Source organism: Crocuta crocuta, unplaced genomic scaffold (assembly GCF_008692635.1).
Source record: "Crocuta crocuta isolate KB4526 unplaced genomic scaffold, BGI_CrCroc_1.0 scaffold233, whole genome shotgun sequence".
In the NCBI taxonomy this organism is placed as follows: Eukaryota; Metazoa; Chordata; class Mammalia; order Carnivora; family Hyaenidae; genus Crocuta; species Crocuta crocuta.
In genome coordinates, this window is record NW_027529526.1 from 1,832,156 (window position 1) to 1,855,819 (window position 23,664).

Sequence of the window (23,664 nt, forward strand, 5' to 3'; positions counted from 1 at the left end):
GCCAGGCAGGGGGCATTTCCTTTTCCCTCTGACGTCAGCTGCCTCTGACTACTCAGGCTGGCCTCCTTCCAGCCTCTGCTGGGGTGCCTCAGAGGGACATGCAGGGCCCCTCCTAGGCCTGAGCAGCTTCAGGACAGCAGGCTGGAGGTGACCAAACACAGAGCCCCGGAGGGGCAGTGCCAATCATATGTCCGCCTCCTGTGCTCCTTGGCTGCCCTGAGATGCCTGGACTTCGTGGATTCCCATCCTGGCCGAAGCCCCGTCTTCCCCAGACCCAGATACAGCCAGTTCTCTCTGCTCTGTGAACCCCTGGCGCGGCGTGTGGCCTGCACCTGTGCTTCCCAGCAGGGACCCTCTTGGCCTTTGGGAGAGCTCTTCATTGTGAAAGCGTCCCTGGCCCGTCCCCTTAATATCGCCAGCGGCACCCTCAGTCGCCGTGACAGTCAGGAACACACATTTGTGAGATCTGTTTTATGGGGGCACCTTGGGTGACGCAGTCAGTTAAGCAACCGACTCTTGGTTTCCACTCAGGTCATGATCTCACGGTTCTTGGGTTCAAGACCCACATCAGGCTCCGCCTGCCTGGGATTCTCTCTCTTTCCCTCTCTCTCTACCCCTCCCACATATGTCTCTCTCAGAATAAATGAATAAACTTTTTTAAAAAAAAGATACATATTATGAACAGGGAGACATATAGATTTAAATGTTGCCTTCAGTGAGTCGTGACAGATGGATGAAGTTGAGGAACCGTGACCAGGGTTGAGATGTGGCACCTCCTACAGCCCTGAAAGTTCCCTCTTTCTCCCTTCCAGTCAGTACCTGCCCTTGAAGGTTAACTGTTGTTCCTGGTTCTGTTATTCTGGGTGTTTTATCTGCTTTTTTTTTTTTAATTTTTAATATTTATATATTTTTGAGAGAGAGCGCTCAAGCAGGGGAGGGGCAGAGAGGGGGACAGAGGATCTGAAGTGGTCTCTGCGCTAACAGGAGCGAGTCTGAAGGGGGGCTCAAACTCACGAACCGTGAGCTCATGACCTGAGCCGAAGTCGGACACTCAACCTACTGAGCCACCCAGGTGCCCCTGTTTTGTCTGTTCTTGATCTTCATATGAACGGCATCACAGATGTGGTCTTTTGTGGAATACAGAGTTTGGGGGACCCACCCATGGTGCCGTGCCCCCAGCATCGCTGACACAGGTTTCTAAGTGCCAGCTACAGTGGCACTACCTGCCTTCATCCTCCTGAGAAGAAGCAACCTCCGGGTTCAAGTGAGCCCTAGCCTGCTGCACACGGCCGTCTGCCATGGCAGTGAGTGCCCTCTCTCTCCAGCTGCACCAAGGTTTCCTCTTTCTCCCACCGCCCTGCTCTTTCACGTCTCCCACTGTCTGCCAAAGTCCTTTCCCAGACCCTCCCATTGTGCCCTCCTAGGCACCCCCATTAGACAGCCTCAGTTGACATTTAGCATTTTGGACTCGGTACACTGGGCTGGAAGCTGGCTAAGGGCAGGGACTGAGTCTTAGACCCCAAAGAGCCTGAGAGTAAAGAAATGGATATAAGATCATAGCAGACCGTGTCTCCAGATTGGGTTGGAGGCGGGACACTTGGGTGGTTCAGTCGGTTAAGTGTTGGACTTCAGCTCAGGTCATGATCTCATGGTTCATGGGTTCGAGCCCCTCCTGGGACTCTGTGCTGACAGCTCAGAGCTTGGAGCCTGCTTTAGATTCTGTGTCTCCCTCTCTCTGTCTCTGCCCCTCCCCCACTCATGCTCTGTCTCTCTCTGTCTCTCAAAAGTGAATAAAAATGTAAATAAAAAAAATTAAAAAAATAATAAAAATAAAAAGATTGTGTTGGAGGCAACCTGGATTTATATATTTTTAAATGTTTTTATTTATTTCTGAGAGAGTGAGACAGTGTGAGCAGGGGAGGGTCAGAGAGAAAGGGAGACACAGAATCTGAAACAGGCTCCAGGCTCTGAGCTAGCTGTCAGTACAGAGCCCGACGCAGGGCTCGAACCCACGAACCAAGAGATCATGACCTGAGCCGAAGTCAGATGCTTAATCGACTGAGCCACCCAGGTGCCCCGGAGACAACCTGGATTTAAAACAACCGTGCAAAATAAATCTCAGCCACCCTCTGAAGCTGATAAAAGAGAGCGTGAGACATCTCTGATTATAGATGATCAATGTAGAGTGAAACTCACCGCCAGTGAGGCAGAGACCTCCAGTCCTTCCCCAGAGGACCTAGCATCATGGGAAATGGCATCAGTGGGTTCAAAGTAGTGCAGCTCAGGGAGCCCGGGAAGAGATCAGAGTCAATCAGGGAAGGCTGCCTGGAGTAGGTTAAGCTCCAATGGTTTTCAAAGAGGAGTCTATTAAGCCAGGGAGTTACACATCAGGATAATTCACAGAGAGCCTTAAAACATGATCCAAAGCCATCTAGATCCATCCTCTTGTGACCCTGGTCCTGAGACTCACACAGCTGCCCTTGCCCTTCTTTCACATTTCTTCACTCACTTCCTTCTTTTTCTCCCGCTTAGTCACTCCTTCCTATCTTCCTTTCAAATGTCGCATACAAGGAAATGCTGGATGCACGTTGCCCCGCCTCCCATCCCTCTTCCTCTGCACTGGGCTCCCTGTCGTGGGCCATGTAGGAGGAAGCCTGTCCTTTGCCCCTTCTCAGCCTGGGCAGCTCACAGAAGCCCAAGTTATGGGCAGGGAGCAGCCCAGGGTGGGGTGCAGGCTGTCGCCAGATTCCGAGGCACAAATCCAATCCCGGGAGAGGAATTCAGCCAGAGGAGAGGTCAGCGTGCCTTGGACTCACTAGACAGGCTTCCTGAAGGAGGCACGGTGCTGAGGCAGGCCTTGGAAGGGCCCAAGACCACAGCTCAGAGTAGAGGAGGGGTGGGGGAGGCCTATGCAGGGAGGAGGAAGGGGAGAGACAAAGGCTGGGAATCAAGAGTGAGTGTGGGAGGTGGGGCAGTTTTCATGGTGGAGGAGGATTTGGGGAATCCTGTGAAGTCTGCTTTCCAGTTCTTTGACCCACCTTCCCAAGGGCTTCTGGGGCCGACGAGGGGGACCTGGAAACAGCCCGGGGCTTCCAGAGGGAAGAGGAGTCTGTTCTGCTGGGGAGGCCATGCGTGGTTCTCATTAGCCCCAGGAACACCTGGCAGAGCCTGAGGAAAAGGGGAGCAGACCTTTGTAGCTGATGGCACTGCCTGGTACAAAGAGCTGGAGCGTCCCCTGTGCTGGGGTGACTTAGAGGGAGCCGGGAAATGAAGCTTTGAGCCAGGTCAGCTGTGATAACGAGGAGGATGTATGCCTGGTACTTTCTGTACTTCAGTCACTTGCACTTTCCCACCACCCTGCAGCAGGCATCCCAGAGGAAGAGACTGAGGTTCAGAGAGGTTCGGGCACTGGCCCGGGATCCCATGGAGAGAAGGTGGCAAAGCGCACAGTGTTTCAACCAGGTCTCTCTGCCTCTCCGTCCATCCTTCTTCCAGAGCGCCATGGTGGCTGTAAGGTGTGTGACCTCAGAACGGTTGGTGTCATGTTTGCAAGGGCTCTACCCGTAACTGAAGGCCTTTGTTGACAACCTGCCCTGGGCCCCAAGTCTCCAGCTGTTCGGTGGCATGAGGCATTGAGAGGACTAACCACCCTTGGCTCAGGACCAGGCTCTGTCTGTCTTCTCCACTGGCCACCTGAGCGGGACGAGTGACACTTGCCTGTGCCCGTGCCAGTCCCTTCCCCCCACCACGTGCCCACTAGCTCCTGTACGAAGTGAGGTGATTTCTCTTTCACAAGGTTGCTGCAAGGGTCCAATGAAAGAAAGCGTTGGAAAGCATGCGGCACATAGTAGGTACGCAGCTGATGTTTACATCTGAATTCGGGAGGTCAGACTTGGTCCGGTTTAAACCTTGACTCCTGGTCCCGTCTGGTCTTTTTCTTTCCCGTTCCATTTGATACTCTATAGTCTCTCCTGGCAAAGGAGCCTCAAACCCAACTGTTTCCAGATGCAGCCTCTGCCTTGCCTCTCCCAGGCCCTGCGTCTGACTCAGTTTGCCTGAATGTTTCACCAAATCCTAAAGTGCCAGCGTCTTCCCAGCCTGTGCTGTCACTGCTTGGGCCAGACCTGAGCACAGAAGGGTTAAATCAGAGGCAGAGGGTGGGGACTCTGGCCCTCAGGCGGGAACTAGAGCCCTGCATCAGGTTGGGGGAGGGGCAGGGAAAGGGGGGCCACCCCCGCCCCTTGCTCTGAACTGCAGCTCTCCACTCAGGAAGTGCATACAGGCCTGAGAAGTGGTTTTGTCAGTGATGAAGGGCAACGCAGGGGCCACGTGGGACCATCACGGGCGATCCAGAGCAAGGCAGGGCCAAGGGTTGGCATCAGGGACACCGAGGGCTGAGACCAGAGGCAGGGAGATGCCAGCAGCACGAAACCATTTGTGATCAGGGTGGATGTGTGACCAGCACAGGCGACGTGAGCATGCTAGTCCCGGGTGGGCTGGGGAGAGAGTTGCTGGGGAGAGGAGACAAGGCCTCAGTCCTAGAAGGCAAGTGACCAAGGCAGAGACCGCCTGCCAGGGCATCGGGCGAGAGGCCAGGGGCTGGGACCGGGCCAGTGTCAGAAGCAGACAGGTGGCGGTGCGTCTTGTTATAACTCCCAGCAACCGTCATGTCCGCTAGCTCTCCCAGAGGGTGCTGAGTGCCAGGCTCTCCTCTAGGAGCTTACATTTGCCCGTCACAGCACCGCTGTTTCAAAGATGAGAACACTGAGGCATGGAGAGTTGGAGCAAAACTCCCGACCTCTTCCAAGACCAGCGGCATGACCCTCACATTCATAGCTCAAAATCAGCCATCGTGGGATCATGTACACCTTGGAAATTGGCGAATTCCACTTGTCAGGGCTTTGAAAATTTATTTATTTTTCTGAGAACCAGTTTATTAGCATATCATAAGACTTATCCTGGAGTCTCAGTGGACCTCAGCTACATGGGGAAAGAAGGGCTATATTAAACGGGAAACAGGCAGCCTCTGACATATGAGATGATGATAGCTAACATTTTTACGAGTTTACTGGGCCCTGTTCTAGGCATTTCCCATGTATCTCATATCAAAACTTGTGCGAGGATCAAAGTTCACTTAATCTCCTTAAGAATCTGTTGAAGTGTATGCATGGTTATTCCCACTTCACAGGTGAGAAAACTGAGGCATAGAGAATTCAAGTGTCTTGGCCAAGACGAGACAGCCACTGAGGGATCCAGAGTTTGTATTTGGGCAGCCTGATCCCAAAGCCTGTACTTTGTGTGTGTGTGTGTGTGTGTATGTGTGTGTGTGTGTGTTTTAATAAGCTTATTTATTTATTTTGAAAGAGACAGAGCACTAATGGGGGAGGTGCAGAGAGAAAGGGAGAGAGAGAATCCCAACCCATGAACTGTGAGATCATGACCTGAGCTGAAACCCAAGAGTCAGATGCTTAACTGACTGAGCCACCCAGGAGCCCCTGCACTTTGTGTTTTTTAATGAGCCATTTATTCATGCTCAGGGTCTAGCCTGTGTTTTGATTTATTTTTTTAAGAAATATATCTTGAATATCAGCCTGATGTCAGACAGTGTGTAGACAGGAAGGTCCGTGTCAGAGACCGTACACTTAGTGGTTTAAATAAAGCCTGGGCCTGGGGTTGAAGCAAAGTGAGTTTGAAGCCTGGTTCTGCCACTTACCAACTGTGTGACCTTGAACAATGACTCAGTCTAAGTCCCCATCTTGCCGTGTGTAGGAGGAGGATGATAACTGTGTTTAGTTGGTAGGGTTGTAGTGAGGAGTGAACAGCAGTTGGGGTGGGGTCCAGCACACAGTAAGCACGCAGTCAGAGGAGGCTGTGCTGATTACAGAGCACGGGTTTGCGCACAGATAGCCCACGTGAACTTGGGATATAGGCATCGATAGACAGTTTCCAAACAGAGAGGTGAGAACAGAAGACAAAGTGCCCAGTTCTTCCTAAGGGAGTCAGGGACGATTCTGCTGAAGAGCTTACATTTGAGCAGGATCTTTTTTTTTTTTTTTTTTTTAAAAATATTNTTTCTCCCCTTCTTCTCCCTCATGGTCCTCCGTTAAGTTCCTCCTAATCCTCCTGTACGTGCAAACATATGATATTTGTCCTTCTCTGCCTGACTTATTTCGCTCAGCATAACACCTTCAAGGTCCATCCATGTCGCTACACATGGCCAGATTTCCTTCTTTCTCATTGCCATGTAGTATTCCATGGTATAGATAAACCACATCTTCTTGATCCATTCATCCGTTGATGGACACGTAGGCTCTTTCCACGTTTTAGCTATTGTGGAGAGTGCTGCTGTGAACATTGGGGTCCATGTGCTCCTATGCATCAGCACTCCTGTATCCCTTGGGTAAATCCCTAGCAGTGCTATTGCTGGGTCATAGGGGAGTTCTATTGTTAGTTTCCTGAGGAACCTCCACACTGTTTTCCAGAGGGGCTGCACCAGTTTCCATTCCCACCAACAGTGTAGGAGGGAATGCCCGTTTCTCCACATCCTCGCCAGCATCTAGAGTTCTCTGATTGAGCAGGATCTTAAAGGGGGCTTAGAGAGTTTTCCAAGCAGGGAAGGGAAAGGGGGGGCTTTTCTAGTGAAGGGAAAAGTGTATTCCAAGATGTTACAGGTAGGCATGGAGATGCCCAAACACCCTCACAAGAGGTATGATCTTGCCTTCACAGTTGTGATGACCTGTTTTCTGCCTTGTACACTAAACTCTGTAGCTGGGACTTGGGAGGTGTCAAGAGAGGGAGCAGAATGAGTGTTTTTCAGAATGAGTGTTTTTCAGAGTGTTGAGAAACAGGATTAAGCCAGATGATCTTTGAACTTTGAAACCTTCAACTGATCTTTCAGGGGGCTCAGCGCACAAGTAGGACTATCCACAGCAGATACTAATCATCAGAATTGGAAATGGCCTCTGTCGGTAACTGGCTGGGGTGGGACACCTGAAGACTGGGAGCCTTTGTCAGGCTCCAGGGACCAAGGCCTTGTTTCCCTGCTGCTGGGAGCGCCCCCTGCTGGTTCCTTGCCCCTCCGCCTCCATCGGCCTCATTAAATCCGCCCTGACAGTCCTGAAGTTGAACTCCACCTTGAGAGGCCCTTTAAAGTCATTAAATTCGATTCCTTTGATTTTCAGTTGGCACTACTGAGACTCATATTAGAGGAAATGACTTGCCCAGAGTCACAAGGTGGCCTCAGACAAGAGCCCAGGGCTGCTGGGTCCTTGGCCAGTGAGTGCCTTTGTGGTTTCAGTAACAAACACGGCTACCACCGTCACCTACACTCATCACCCTAACCAGTCTCCCCAGGAGGCCTCTCTGAACTGCTTCTTCACGTGGGGAAACCTGAGGCCACAAGCCAGGGCAGGACTTCCAGTCACTCCAGTCCAGGGGAAGCCACACAAAGCTAATGGCCCTTCAGCAGTGAGCTCCTTCAGGGCCCTGGGCAGGAGGACGGGAACACTACAGTCCACCTCTCTGGCTTCTTCGCTCATTTGCCCCCTGGGTGATCCTGGCAGTCACTTCACCCCCAAGCCTTAGTTTCTTTATCTGTAAAATGGGCTGCAGCCACATAGACCGATACTGAGGATTTTTTTTTTTAAAGAACATATGCAGCACAGTCACTGAGGTCAGCTGATCCGCTCATGTTCACTCTCTTCCTATTTTCAAAGCATTGTTTTCAACCAAGGCTGAAAGCCAGAAGATAGCTTAGGAATCTGGTGGGGAGGGGCAGATCTGTCATTACTAGGTGTGTGGGCCCGGGGCCCATCACTTCACTTCTCTGAATCTCCATTTTTTCATCTAGAAAACACAGGTAATGAAAGCATGCTCCTCCTAGGGCTGTTTGAAGAACTCAGGTCTGTCTCACCTCTCTGGAAAGAAGGGGAGGGAGATGAAGAACAAGAGGGAAGAGCTTCACAAATGAGAGTGCCAGTCAATGTCCCTGTCCCACGTCGCGCTCCATTTTCACTCTCCCCTCGCCAGACAGAATTTCTCTCCATCTCTTGTATGTGCCCTGCTTTCTCTTAACTCCAGGCCTGTTCCCAGCCCTCCTTCTTCCTGGAACATCCCACCTGCCCCTCTCACATTCCGTAGCTGCTGACCCCAGCTCCTGCTTCACATCATAAATATCTTCCTGGGAACCTTTCCTGACATCCCCGCCTTATTAGGGACCTCGCCGGTGCCCCCCACCCCTCCCAAGCACCCTGCGCTTCTCCACCACACTGGCCGCCTGGGGCACCATTGCCTTTGCTGACCTGCAGTCCCCCATTACGCCTCGAGCCAGAGTCCACACCACGGCCTGCACAGAGGAGCTGTTGAGTAAACACTTGTTGAACAAGCAAATATTCTAGTCCCTGAATCTGACTCACGAAAGATGGAAAACTTTGTGTTGCCCGAGCCCGTCCGCAGGCTGGACCTCTCCAGCATCTCTCCACCTCCCCTCCCCTCCCTTCCTCTCCCCTTTCCTTCCCCCACACCCACACCCCAGTCTCCCACCAACAGAGCAGGCTGGAGAAGCCATCATTTATCTGGGCACATCCCAAGCAGAGAACACTCAGACCCTGTGTTTGGGATCCAGAACACTCCAAGTTTGCAGTCTGCTCAGACGTGGGGACAGATGGCCGGACAGTGGACAGCTGGGCAGGGAGGGTAGCAGCTTGTCAGGATGGAAATAGCAGCGAACTAAGCATCGGGAACCCAGGGCTCAGAACCTGTGTGTTCCCCAAGTTCGCTGCACACATCAGTCCGAGTCCTTTGGTAACCAGCAACAGAAACTGACTCTGAGCCACTTAGGCAGGAAGGTCTAACACAGAATAACGGGGAACAGACCTCTGGTCTTGGGCCCTCCCTGTGGCAGCAGCTAAGCAGGGTACCCACAGAAGAGAGTGGTAACTCCCGAAAGGACTGGATTTGTTAGCTCTCTGAAGACAGCTGTCCACACTGTGCGACGTGAGACAAGGCACTTAACTTCTGCCTCGGTTCCCCATCTGGGTGTCCTAAAGCTGGCTTCTCTCCGTTCACACCTCTAGTGTGCCTTTCGCCGAGGCCCCCGATGGCGCCGTTCCCCGTCCAGACACCTTGGGAATGAATTATGAGGAAGCCAGGTGAGTGACGCGTGTGGGCTTCCCCGCAGCTCACCCCGCGGAGGAGGACAGGCCCTCTCCATGTGCATGCGTTGGGATGTGTGACTCATTTGCATGAAGCAGTCAGCCCGGTCATTTGTCTTCCATGAAAGCATCATGTCCCTGGCCCGTGCATGCTGAATGCGCTGATGAATGTCTAGATGGCATTATGGGCCTCTTTCTGGTCGTGGTCTGGCCGTCTTCCCCAGGCTGGGAAGATCTTAGCTAGAGTCTGTCTTCCCAGAGCCCTCAAAGCCACTAACCCTAAGACACTGCCTCCCACTTGACCTCTAATGTGTACAGCAACAGGATCGGGCCCTGAACACCTGGGATGCAGAGGTGGCTGAGGGGGTGGGGATGCTCTTATGTGACTGGAAGGCTGGTGTGGGGAGCAGGTGCATAAACAGCTAACTATAGCAGCAGAGCAAAGTAAGAGGCAGAGAGAAGTAGTGAGCCAGGAGTGTGGGGGAGCCCGGAGATGGGAGAGCTTGATTCTCCCCAGGAGATCAGGGAGTGCTCCGTGAAAGAGGTCATGTTGAGCATGAGTAAGATTGGGCAGGAGGGGAAAAGGAAACTTCAGGTTGAAGGGAGGGCATGAAGAAAGGCCTAGAAGCAGGAGTATGCAGGGAATAGCGGGGCCTGGTGGTATCAGAGCTCTGGGAGGGTGGTAGGAGCTCCACATTGGCAGTGAGGGGTTTCTCAGGGGCCCCGGAGCCCCAGGGTAGAGGGCACCTCTGTCTGGGGTTGGGTCTGGAGGATGCTGGGGTTCCGGAATCAGGCTTTAGCATCCTAGCACCACCTAGGCCCTCGCCTACCCAGGAAGAGGATGCTGCCCTCTCTGCCTCCCTCCCCAGACCTGTAGCTGCTTCTCCTCACTGGTCCTGGGCAATGCTGGCCTTTATTCCAAGAAACCTATCGGCACCCACCATCCGCCATGCCCCACCCACCACCAGGTGAGGTGCTCCCGGCCCATCCCAGACAGGCCTCCGTTAGAATGCTGACTCACCCAGCCCGCAGCAGGTGCCTGTCTCCCCACCAGCCGTGAGTTTCCCCAGGATGAGATGGGGTGCTCCGGGTCCCGTCCCCAGCACCCAGCAGTGGTGGAATCGCCGTGGGGCTCACGCTACCTTCACTTAAACACATGACAGTGATGTTCTTCAGGCCGCGAGGGGTCTGACTGCCTTGTTTTATAGCTGAGGCTTCAGGGGCCCGGGGTGGGAGAAGATTCCCCCAAAGCCCTAAGTGTGTTGGAGGCCGAGTTTAAAGGAGAAGTTGGGTTCATAGCAGACCGTTCATAATGGCCGGAAGCGGGCAAGAACGCAGATGTCCGTTGCTTGGTTGATGGGTAAATAAGACATGGTATATCCACATAGTCGAATGTTATTCAGCCATAAAAAGGAATGAAGTATTGACGTGTGCTCCAACCTGGATGAACCTAGAAAACATTAGGCTAAGTGAAAGAAGCCAGACATAAAAGGCCACGTGTTATATGATTCCATTTACATAAAATACCCAGAACAGGCTAGTCTATAGGGACAAGAAGCAGATGAATGGCTGCCAGAGGCTGGGGGTGGGGAGATGGGGAGGGGCCCCCTAAGGGGTACAAGGTTTCCTTTTGGGGTGATGAAATTGCTCTGGAACTAGATAGCAGCGGCGGCTGTACAGCACCGTGAATATATTAAGTGCCGCTGAATTGTACACTTTCAGATTGGTTAAAGTAGTGAATTTTATCTTATATGTACTTGACCATAATTTTTAAAAACGAGTAGTTTGGGACTGGATCACATGCCACCGGCCAGGTCTGCTGTCCATTCCTCAAACACATGCTCCTGATCCCCTGTTCTGTTAGAGACCTCCCCCACTCAGGCCAGGGGTGGGGACCCGTGGCACCTCTCGGGTCAAGGGAAGCCCCAGGGTCAAGTGGAAGAAGGCTGCCTCACCGGGAAGGCGGGATTCCTGGCAGAGGGGCCTGCTTCTCACTCGTCACGTGCCCGTCACTTCCCCATCCCGCTGACCATCCTGCTCCCAGTTAGTGCCGGTTGTTCCTCACGTCTCAGACCTCTGTCTTGCGCTTGCTGTGTGCACTGTGAGAAAAGTTCTTTCCCTCGTGACCACTCATCCATGTAGAAACATCCTTTTTTTTTTAAAAAAAAGAGAACTGTTTTATTTATTTGGGGGAGGGAGAACATGAGCAGGGAAGGGGCAGAGAGAGGGGGACAGGATCCGAAGCTGTCAGCACAGAGCCCGACGTGGGGCTCGAACTCACGAACTGTGAGATCACAACCTGAGCCAAAGTCGGACGCTCAACCGACTGAGCCACCCAGGTGCCTCTGGAAGCATCCTTTAAGAACCAGCTCCTCCCTTCCCCTTGCAGAAGACTACCCCACACGCTGCCCGCCCCCTCACCACAAGTGGAGCTGAGCTCCCCGAGGCATCTAGTGAATATGTCGGCGATTAAAGCAGGTGTGGGCGCGGTCAGTCGTGTGTGTGTGTGTGTGTGTGTGTGTGTTCCAGAGATAACTGGGAGCTCTGCGGGGAGGGGGGGCCTGGCTTCTTTGTCACTGTATTCCTAGGACAGCCCTGATGCCTTGCTCACAGGCCCTGCTCAGCAAACGCTTATTGAATGAGGCGGTGGCTTTGGGAACGTTCTGTCCCTGCCCAGATATTCTCCATCGATGGAGGAGGGACAGGCTGGGTGACCTCCGAGTCCTTTTCTCTCTGGGGGTCTCTGGTTCTAAGAGCAGCAGTGGGGGACCAGCCCAGCCAGTGGCTGCCCATTGTCACAGGGGGCCGATTTTCTGCTCCTTTCGCGCAGCTCATAGAAGTGGAAAAGGAGAGAGAAGGAGCCTACGGTAATCTACTGCAAGCAGCTATTTCTGCTCTGGGCACGGAGAGAGGGCAGTGTCCAGAGACTGGGCTTCTCCATCCTCCCTGAACGGACTGTCTCTCCTCTTCAGAAATCTAATTAAAACCCTTCCCCGGGACTGATGGATGTGGGGGGGAGAGGGGGAGGGGCATGGAGGAGGGCACTTGTGGGGATGAGCACTGAGTCTTATGTGGAAACTAATTTGACAATAACCTATTTGTAAAAAATAAGTAAATAAATAAATACATACATTAGGTTTAAATTAAAAAAAAAAAAGAAACATAAAAATATAAAACCCTTCCCTGAACAGCCTAGCCGCACAGTCTCTGGCTCCTGTTGCCTGCAGTCCTTCAGCGACAAGGCCGAGCCGCGGCTTCTTGCTCCATTTTCCTCTACAGATGAGAGGTGCTACTCTTCCTGCTTTTCTGATTATGAAATTAGTCATTTTCTAGGAAGCTTATTTATAGAGTCCGCTGCATACATGCAGCACTGAGCTATTCTGAACACGGCTTGGGGCCTGGGAGGCTTAAGGTGTGAAAGCAGCTGTGAGTCACACATGGGTCGCCTTCCAGAGGTATCTGGATACCTCGGTTACCTTTCTGGACCCAGCCGGGAGCCAGCCCTCGTGTTCCTGGTGCTCTTTACTGTACAGAGCGAAGCAGCTCAGGATCCCCATCCCCACGGCCACCGGCTTGCTGTGTTACCCGGACCCAGTCAGACCCTGATTCTGTGCTCCGTTTTCCTCCTCTTCCGAATGAGGGCCTTTCGGGGTATGTGACTCTGCGCCTGCTCTGGACAGCAGCTATGGAGGCGGGTCCCAGGCGGCTTCTCAAAGACCTGCCCACAAGGCAGCGCAGATAATGGCCGCCTTTGAGGCTCCTGATGCTTCTTCCAGGAAGGTCAGGGCAACATTCACTTATTCGGCGGGTGATTATTTATTTCTTTATTTATTGAACACCTGCTATGAGCCAGGCCCTGTGCAAGGCTTTGAAGATACAGTGGGGAATAAAACAGAAATGCTGGCCCCTGTCCTCATATAGCCTATAGTCTAATTAATGTCAATCACGTAATGGTATAAATTAAAATGAAATTTCAAACGGTGTCAAGTTCTTTGAGTAAAAAGTACTAGGAAGTAGAGCTAGGGGCAGCTCTCTAGGCAGAGAGGCAGGCATATGCAGAGGCACTGTGGAGAAAAGAGTCTGTCCAGTGCAGCTTAAGTGCAGAGGACAAAAGGAAAGGGAGTATGAAATAAGGTTGGAGGGATAAATAGGGGTCAAATCATGCAAGACCTAGTAAAGCATGTTAAAGGATTTTTGTCTTTCTTCTAAGTGCAATAGGATGGCATTGATGTATTTTTTAAAAAGAAAGTTATATGATAAAATGTTGAGTTTTGAAACTGTTGATTCTAGCTCAGGCCTGCCCCATCCAGTTGTGCAGGTTGTAAACTGCACAAACTATGAAGCCATTTGTTTTGGAACCATGTGGAGAATGTCTTAGGGGCCAGCCTGAATAAATGCCAGAGACCAGTTAAAAGACTGCCAAAGTAATCTAGGCAAGAGAGGCTGGCTTGGACTAAGATGTAGGTGGTACAGAGGAAGAAAAGTGGAGGGATTTAGGAGACATGTAAAGGGCCTTGAAGATAGCAGCCTTCTCTCTGCGGGAGAGCTAGGCTCCGAAATTTGGGGTTCTCAGAGACCTTGCCAGTCAGAATGAGGAAAAGATAAAATAATGCAGTGCCAGTTGAGAGCAGAAGTCCGAATGAAAGGGGTCACCCTTAACCCTGTCCGTCTACCCTTAATTGTTTCAGATCTGCAGCTGGGCCGGAAATGGCCTCAGGACCAGTCTGAGAGTCAGGATTGCAGAAATAGTGCGCAGAGAGGCAGCTGACCCCTTGGACTTCATGGAAGTATTATGCTGCCAGTGCTGTGTTAAAGTTTCTTTGGATTGCCAATTCCAGAAGTCAGTTCTCACTGGCTTAAGCTAAAATGTTGCCATTTAGTGAAAGGATCCTGGGGCATCTCATGGTTTTGACAGACACGTTGCTCCCTCAGGACTCAGGATGGGTAGGAATGGAGCAGCCCCAAGGCCCGCAGCAGCAGAGCCTTTTGGACCCTCTCTCCAGGGCACCGTGGCTACCACGATTTAGAGCCAGCGCCTGCAGACTCCAGGCCCTCCAGAATGATTTGAAAAGCGCGGGGGAGAGGATCTGACTGACCCAGCCTGGTCGGTGTGTCTAGCCCTGATAAGTCGGCTGCTGCCAGGGATCAGGACATGAAGGGCAGACAGCCACTGGAGCCCATATTTGATGTCAGGCCGTTCCCAAAGTAGGGGAAGCCCTGTGAGCTGCACAGTTGCCCTTGGGGTGTGTCTACTCTGCAGACACTTCATGGGGTCTAGCGGATCTCCAGCAACCTTTTCCCAGCTTATGGGGTAAGGGAGAAAAGCTAGGCCCCTGTGATAGTCTTGGAAAGTTCCCCGATCGGCTAGAAAGAGGTCTTTCTGATGTCAGAAAGAAATAGAACATGTAGAACATGCAAAAAAAATATACAGCTACATTTTCTAACTATTTCTGCAGAAGAGTTCTGGAGGCCACTTTGCATTGCCTGAGACACAACACAAGGTCCTTGCAGGCCTTGAGGAGCTGGACATAGACTGTGTGTTACCCAGACCCCTCTTCTTGCTCACCCGTGGCTCACACCCACAGGAACTAGGAGGCGGAACGGCACAACAGTGAGAGCCTAAGCTTGGAGTCCTAGACTGTAACCTCCTGTCCTGCTTTACCCTAAAGAGCTGTGTGACTTTAGGCAAGTTACTTAACTTCTCTGAGCCTGTTGATTGATCCCTAATCCATGGGGTCTTGTTGAAGATTTAGTGTGATGAAGTTTGTCAGTGCTTTGCCCGTAGTAAGCCCCTCTCTCCACGGCAGAGGTAATGGCGGTGGTGATGCTTGTAGGGAATGCTATGCCTGCTTATTCCCCAGGGGGAATGCCTGTGGCATTCTGCTCCTGCCTCTGCAGCTTGTCCCTTCTGTAGGTCGGTCCTTCTGTTCACATCCCCCACAGGGGTAGAGTTATCCAGAGGGACGCAGCGCAAGCAAGAAGCCTTTTTATCTTCGTTCAGGGTTTTGCCTTGATCCCAGCTCAACGGCATCATCTCCCATTCTCCATCTGCTGCAGGAGTGAAAGACAGAAGCACCCCACTGATGACTCCGAGGGAGGGGCCCTGGACATGTGCTGCAGCGAGAAGCTGCCGGGTGAGTCTTCCCGGCACCCAGGTGCCCCCAGAGTTCCGAACGCAGGGAGAGAGCCCCGGCTGACACGGGCTGGAGGAGAGCCCGCTTAGCTGTGAACTTGCTCCAGAGGAGTGACTCAGCTGGTCACAAGGTCTCCGTTTAGATGAGGTTTTGGTTTTCTAATCCCTGGTGTCTTTCTGACCTGTTGTCATATGAAGCTGCTCGGGGCTCCTGGGGAGGGAAGAGCAGGCACCGAGGGTGTGCTGGGAGGGGCGGAGGGAAGGGGGAAGAGCCGGGGGTCCAGGGCTGCTGGGGACATGACCGCCGGCCGGCAGTGTGCGGGGCAGGCTTCCGGGGGATAGGTTAGGAAACACAGATGGACCTAGTGAGGCGTGAACTGACGGTGGGCTGGATAATGTGGAGAAACCACCCGGCAGCCCTGCTGAGAGAGTGGCTGCGAGCGTCCGATCGTGCCGCCCCAGTCCGGCTGATGGTGCTTGTGGGGGACCTGGGTGTCTGCACCACGGGCCTTCTCAGTCACCGCAGAGACATTGCCGAGGCGTGCTTGCCTGTGGGGTGGTGGCCTGTCCCAGCTGCAGACCGACCATCCAGGCCATGGAAGGAATAAAGGAAAGGAGAATAGGAGGAGTTTTAATATGTTTTTTTCTTTTTATAGAAGTCTTTTTTTCTTACAATAAATACCCATTGTAGAAATAATAGAAAACCAGGCAAATGAAAAAAAAAATTGCCATCATCTCCTAAGACAGTACATTTTCATCTTTTCTTCCAAACCTTGTTTGTTTGAAAGAAGGCCTTTTGGATGCTGACTTGGAAGTTGCAAACCTGTAGCTTGTCAGAAACCTCATGATTGGTGAGGAGCCTTAGAGTGAAGTCTTCAGCGATACCCTATAGGGTAGACCTTGAGAACAGCGAGGTATGACTCTCAAGCAATGACTCTAAAATAAGTGGGTATGTTACTCACACCATGAGCCCGCCGCCCAGCTGCTGAAGAAGCTATCTCGGGCCTCCAGGAAAGGATTGAGCCCTGTGGTGCAGTTCATGCCTTATCCAGTAGGGGGTGCCATTGCTCAAAAACACTTTGGAAGGCATATTGAACTGGTCTAGGATGGGTGTCCTACAGGTGCCCTGGTGGGAACCCGAAACAGCTAGCTTGAGGAGCAGAATTCTCCAAAGGGATGTGAGAGCCGTCTGAATATATGAAAGACTGTCTTTGTGAAGGGGATCGCAGATCCTTTCTGCGTATCTTCAGCAGCTGGCATAAACCAGATACAGAGAAATTAAAGTGAGGCCTGTTGGCCCACGGGATGCAGAACTTTCTTCCTGACTCCGAAAGTGGTCCAGCCGTAGAGCTGGGTAATTCAAGAGGAGGAAAATGAGTGTTCCATCACTGGAGGCATTCAAGTATTGTCTGAGCAGACAGTGGAGAGGAAATTTCCACAATGGGTGGGAGGTCGAGATGACATCAAAAGTCCCTTTCAACTATTAAACGTCCTGTGATTCAGATATGAGTCATAGAATTCAGAGATGATTCTACGACCGGGGATGGCCCGCTGGCTAGAAAAAATCCGCGGAAAATAGGACATGATGTATAGGAGTCCAGAAAGGAGCACGGTATGAAGGGAAGGGCGCGGGCTTTGGCATTTGAGTCTGGTTTTAGGCTCTGTGTTTATGGACAGGTCCCTTACCCTTGCTGGGCCTCTAGTCCTCATCTGCAAATGGAACAAACAGCCATACAAGCGTTTATCCTCACAGCGATATGAATATTTATCCTTACAGGGATTAAATAAATATAATCACACAAGCATTCATTCCACAAATGCTTTTTGAGCACCTGTGTCAGGTATTATGCTAGGTGCCAGGAACATAGTGGTGAATAAAACAGGCTTGGTCCCTGCCTGGCTGTGAACTGCTTCTGGAAAGTGGGGTGGAACCACAGGAGAGAAACTATAGTAATAAGAATAATATGGCAAATTCCAACCCTCCCTGAAAGCCAGCAACCAACTTAGAATGGAAGAGGAGCATTGGTTATAACCGTGGGGGCTGACTGGTCTAAATACTCTCAATTATACATCTCACGTGATCCTGTCCACTGCCCAAAGAAGTTGATATCATTTCCTGTTCCCATCTTAGAGACGAGAGGACCAAGGCCCAGGGAAGTGAGAGAGTCTGTCCAAGGTCACTTAGCTAGTGTTTGATAGAGAGAGGGTTTACTTCATGCTGTCTCTTTCCAGAGCCCATGCTCCTAGCCACTTCCCCATTCTGCCTCCATTGTCACTGTGGAGCCCCCATCATTTTCTGGCACCCTGCGAACCGAGGCAGGAAGAGCTAAGGTGTGTCTGTCCCCGGGGAGGACTCTGCAGGAGGTGGGCAGTGTCATTGTGCCTGTCCCCATCTGCATCCTTCTGGAAAGCCCTGCCTTCCAAGGGCGGGGCAAGTTCTGTGCCCCTCTAGACTCTCATGATGCCATTGGGATATGATCTAGTAATGACGGTTTGTCTGTTTTCTCCACGGAACCATGAGTTCTTTGAAGGCAAATGCCTCTCTGTTTTGTCCTCCATGAGCAGCCGTCATTCACTCATTTCTTCATTCACTGAATGACTGTTCATTGAGCACCTGCCTGTGCAGGGCACTCTTGTAAGCACTAAAGATTTCAACAGTGAACCAGACAGAAAATCTCCACACTCACAGGGCAGCGTTGTGCACTGAGGAAGAGCAGGGACTCCAGACTTCGGCTTGATTCCACCATTTACCCCCGGGACGGTCACGGGCCAGCCATTTAACTTTGCTGTGCCTTGCATTTACAAAATGTAATCAAGGATTCTCTTCACTACCATGCGAGGTTGTGGGAGGATCACATGAAGCAATGAAAAGCTCAGAACAGTGCCTGGCACATAGCAAGTGATCTGTAGACTCTGTTCTTTAGACCAAGATAGACGATAGGTAACATAAATAAGTAAAATATTTAGTACGGCCGATAGTGGTAAGTGCTGTGGAGAAAATTAAGACCAAGAAGGAGGTGTGAGAAAGGACCTGAGGGTGCTTTGGCATTGTAAGTAGGGTGGTCCTGGAACCCGGTAAGGAGCAGACTGCCATAAATGCTCATCAGTCTGAACCATTGGCCCGGCCAGCAACCTGGACACATAACGATTCTTATAAAGGGTGAGAGAATTCGGGGTGCAAGGCGTTCAGAATGAGCTCATGGACACTGCAAATACATGATGATGTAAAAATACAGCCCTCCACTAATCTCTTCCCCTCCCAGCCGGCTTCTCGCACGGCGAGAGGAGGTGGAGTGAGGGCTAGCCGTGCCTTGAGTGACTCATGCGTTCCCATACACACCGCCAGCAAGGGGCGGCATGGCCAACGCGCCCGGCCACCGTCCCTTGGGCCCGAACCAGCACCCAGCAGGTCACGGAGACCTCCCAGATGGAGATTTCTGGGTGGAAACATGCTCAGGCATCGCCAGCGCCCCCAGGCAGCCCGTAGGACAGGCTCGCTCACCCACACCCCCGGGGCGCTGCCCGCGTGTGCTCGAATATTGTCTTATTCCTCACTTGTCCCGGCCCCGTGCTCGTGTGTGCACATGCACATACCCACACGCAGCTCCCCGGGCACACGCCCTACCTCTCTGTGCCTCATGCAGCCCCACGGGTGCACACCCACTTGAAGCTCCCGCACCTGTGAGCTTCCTTCCTCTCGCGCACTCGAGATCTCTTTGCTCTGGGGTGCCGTCATCCAGACTGATCTGCTTGCTTGTCGTTCCTGCTTTAGGTCCCTTTTGCATCTGCCCCCATGCCCCTTCCTGTACACTGACACACTAGCGGGCACACTCCTTCCCTCCCTTTGCCCAGGCCTTTAATTGTGCACAGTCCCAGGCGCTGGCATCCTGTCTCCGCCCCTGTGTGTGCACATACACACACATACACACACGATTTTTTTTCTTCTCTCTCATGCAAACACTCATGCACACACTCTGGCACACATGGTCACTCTCCCTCTCTTCTCTCGCACTCTCCCTTGCTTGCTCATTTACTTGCTCACATTCACCCAAACACATTTATACATTCAGACTCACACTACCCCCCCCCCCCACCATGTGTAGGTGTTCATATTTGCAAGAAACCAGGCAACCCCGCTGATGCTGGGGCCTCCGCTCCCCCAGCCAGCGCCACTGCGGTCCCAGCCTGGCACCGGCAGCTTCCTTTGGGGTGCGGGCTGGAGGACGGAGGTGGATGAGGCCACAGTAGGTGCCAGTGATGGCACGACATCACCAGGTGTTGCTCACACTGCCTCCAGTGGGCGGGCCCGGGGCAGGCCTGCTCCTGACATTGGCAGGGACCGAGGCCAGACTGCAGGAGAGGCCCTTGGGGGCGCACCGCCCTCTGCAGTCCTGCTCTGCAGGAACCCTTGTGTGGCGTGTGGGCATGTCAGTCTATGGGTGCAAACATGGGCCACGTGCCACCCCGATTGCAGCCCTTTGGCCACCCCTCACACCTAAAGGTACCCGAGCAGGAGACCACGCCCACCGGCAGGAGGGGGTGTTTACCGTGCAGGCTTTGGGCTGTTCTGGCTGGGGGCTCTGGAGCCCTAGTAGCCAGAGCACCGCCTGGAAGGGAGAGCGTGGGCACACCCACTGGGCCCTGTGGGCTGCTCGCCCCACGGGGACTGGCGCAGCCAGAGGAGAAGGGGCTCAGCCTGGGTCTGAGGACAGCTCTGCTCTTAGAAACAAGGTGCTCCCACAGCATCCCACAGCCAACAGCTGGCCGGAGCCAGTCACCGCCATCTTGGGATTGCAGTGTGTCATGATTAACCGGCTCCGCGCAAGGTTGTGAGGCGACCCTGAAGGGCGGAGTGGGCCGTTGCCCAGCTGGCCCCTTGGTGACTCTCGTACTGACCCCCACCTAAGTCCCAGGGCCCAGCCCTAGGTTCTGAATCATCATGGGTATCAAGCTGACCCTCTTTGGAAGGGGACAGTGTCTAGGTCTCAGCTAGTGGCAAACTGCCCATCCGGGGTGGCCTTTGATGCAGTAAAGGGGACGTCATTGTTGAGGAAATCTTCATTGCCCTGAACTGCAGTGACTGCCCCTGGCCACCACAGAGGGTCACCTTCTAGCTTTCACAGCCATCCCATCATGACGCAGATGAGGCCTTGGGCCAGAAACGAGCAAGGGCCGGTTGAAAAGCCCTTTTATCAGTTTGACAAACTCGTATTGAGCGTCCATTCCATACCCAAGGCTGTGCAGGCCTTGGTGATACAGTGAAGAGCGAGACAGACCCTGGTTGCTTCTCTCAAGGGGGACAGAGCTCCATGGAAGGACGCGCCTGTAACGTGACCTCATCTTGGGGGGAGGGGGTCAGGGAAGTCTTCCCGGAAGAGACGGCCTTTAAATTGTGACCTGAGGGATGAGTAGGGTCCTGGTCCTGGTTCGTGTCTTTTGGAACCAGCTATCAAAGCATTTTAAGGAACAGATTAACCTCTTAATGGACTGTGTCTTCGATCTACTAACCCTTATTCTCACCAAGACCCCTCAGTCTGGTACCCAGTATTGGTTCACACTGGTCTAGGAGTAAGTGCAGGAGCCCAGGTAGACAAACATAGAGAAGACAGGCCTGTGGGGGTGGGGGGGAGGTATAGTTACACTGCTGAGGGGTCATTTGTGCCCATCAGCAGCAGCCTAGGTTCTGTTGACTTGTATTACTTCGTATAATTGGGGTTCTGTTTTCAATGAAAATTTTTAATGCATTTGGGGTTGTTTATTGTGGCTAGTGGTACAGTGAATTGCCTTTTCTTGAGTCTCCAGAATGGAAGCTAAAAGAAAAACAAAACAGCATTTGGATGTGCTAAGAACCCTAATTGGAGAGCATTCTGTAATGATACCATTGTACTGAGAAAAGAAATACCAACCCAGGTACTATGGATCGGTGATGGTACAGGATACCTCTTCTAGATACTAGGGCAGATGTGGAGGCATGAACCCATGTAGCTGCATCTTGGGATGCTGTGGGGAGGCAGACCAATCTGGGTTCAAATCCCAGCTCTGCCACCGACAAGCGGCATGCCCCTCAGGCAATATCCTTTACTCTTCGGGTTCCATATCCTTTACTCTATAAGGAGATGGTACCATGATGAGATCGTTACAGACATCTTGTGAGGGTTAAATAAGCGGGTGCATGCCGAGTACTCTGTAATGCTAGCTTGTGGCTGTGGTGAGGATTGTTCCAGGATATGGAGCATGAACAGAAAACCCTCTGCATATTCCCAAGGGCCCAGGCATCAAGTCCCCGGCCAGTCCTTCAGCACTGGAATGGACAGTATAGCTTCGTGGGTCTTTCTTGACCCCCCCAGCCACAGGCTGGTGCCTCACAGAACCAGCACGGGCACATGGGGCAGTGTTATCAACTTGCAGAGTCAGGTGGATAAAGGGGCCAGGGTGACAGGGAACGACAATCACCCATTTTCCTCCATCAGTACAGAAATGGTTCCGCTGTTCTAGAGAGTTACCTGGATGTGTGATGTGACCGGAGCCTTCACAGTGGGAAGAAAGGCCATCTGCCTCCATACAGGTTGAAGCTAAAGACCTCGCAAACAAATGGACATCCGTGGTATCCCTAAGATCTGTAGTGGCAGATGATGGCCTCTGTGTCCTTGGCCTGGCCCAGGGACTCATCACTCCAACTCCCAGGAAGTTCTTCATACCTTAAAAAAAAATCTCATCTTTTCATTTGAACCCGTTTCTTCTTTTCAAGTCCCAGGCTCTTGTTTTGGTTAAATCGATAGCTGCCTAATAAATGGTCTCAACTCTTCATGGCTTAAAACCACAACCTCTCACTTGCTCATGATTCAGGGGGTCTTGCGGGTCTCAGCTGGGTGATTCTTCTCTTTATGTGGCTTCCGCTGAGGTCACTCAGCTGCATTCACCTGGTGCTGGGCTGGGATAGAAGGCTCAAGAAAGCTTTTCTTACGTGTCATTCACCTCAGTGTGAATACCAGGAGGTAGGAATCCTCAGGGCGCCTTGGAGGCTGTCTACCATACTGCTTACAAGTTGAACCCTTCAAATCCAAAGAGGCATTTTCTAAGGATATGCCTCTATACAGAATGATTTATGAAGGGAAAAAAATCCACCCACAAAGAAAGAAAAAAATACCAGAAAATATGTCAAAAAGAAACCAGTGCCTTTCTCAGCGTGGTAGGATTATGGATGACTTGGATTTCCTTTATGTTTTTATTAAGGGCTTTTTTTCCCCCTCATATTTTCCAAAATCACTTTAAAAAAAAGATTAGCCACCCCAGAATATTAATTAATCCTTGCCAGGCAAGAGTGGTAGTTGGAGGTAGTAGAGGCTCTCCAGGGTGAGTCACCGCCCTCTAGGGTAGCTTGCTCAGCCTGGCGGGACCAGAATCTCAGGCTGACCCAACCCCAGGGATCTTAATGGAGGCTGGTTAATCCCATGGGGGCATCTGTGGAGAGAGTCGCCATGCCCTGAACCCCCCCCACCCAGAAGGCCAGCAAAATGACTCAAATATCATGTTGGTGAATGAGCTCAGCAAGAAAGCCTCAGGGGTCTCCTTGGCAGCTGGCTCTGCTTCAGCTACGTCTGTGAGCCTTTCCGCCTAAAGAGGGCATCGATTCCCAGGTAGCCAGCAACTGCCCTAGGGCCGGAAGAGCAATGTCCATCTCTCCAGCCCTCCCAGGTCCAGGACCCAGATGAGCGGACAGGGCTCCCTTCGGCCATTGTTCTTTGCCCATTGGGCCTTGACCCAGCTTACAACTCGGTGGTGATTTTGTTTCACGTTTCCTTGGGGGAGGCAGGTAATGATGGCTTTAGGTAGCAGCGTGTCGTCAGTCATTCTCGCGGGTGCACGACTCAGTGGTCTACGGGACGCTCCTGTCTGGGTGTCTTCACTTACTCATTTTCTTTCTCTTTCCCGCTGCCATAATCCTCCCCATAGTTAACGTGCTCTAAGGTATTTCGGGCATGCTTTCCGTGTGTCTCTGTGCACTCTTACAGAAGGGGCGGCGATCTTTTGCGGGCGTGTGTTTTTAATGTGTTCACGGGGTTGCGTTAGATCTCGTTCTGTCCACTCTGACTGCTCTGTTTCCGAGATCCTCTGTGTGATGCTGTAGGTACTCTGACCGCTGGCCCCTAAGGACTGCATAGTGCTCCCCAGCGCGTCTCCAGACGTGGCCTGCCAGCTCCCCTAAGCCAAGGGCATGTGGATCNTCTCCCACCCCCACTTCAAAGAGAATAGGTGTACAAGCCCCCTTACAGACGGGGCGAGGATTTCCTGGAGCGGAAACACTGGTTTCCAGACTTCTGCTTTCCAGGCAGAGGGTCTGGAAGAAGCTAGAGCAGAGAAGTAGGAGTGCGGTGGTGA

The 23,664-nt window shown here is 52.2% G+C and overlaps 1 protein-coding gene across 1 annotated transcript in view; it reads left to right on the plus strand.

Moving 5' to 3' along the window:
- Nucleotides 1–3,486: 3,486 nt before the first annotated feature.
- Nucleotides 3,487–23,664, plus strand: part of PTPN5 (protein tyrosine phosphatase non-receptor type 5) — a 44,282-nt gene continuing 24,104 nt past the window's right edge. Inside the window, exons 1-3 of the mRNA XM_077761086.1 lie at nucleotides 3,487–3,515; nucleotides 9,075–9,149; nucleotides 15,210–15,286. Of these exons, the coding sequence (XP_077617212.1) occupies nucleotides 3,502–3,515; nucleotides 9,075–9,149; nucleotides 15,210–15,286 (166 nt within the window). The 5' untranslated portion in view covers nucleotides 3,487–3,501. The remainder of the gene's footprint in view (nucleotides 3,516–9,074; nucleotides 9,150–15,209; nucleotides 15,287–23,664) is intronic.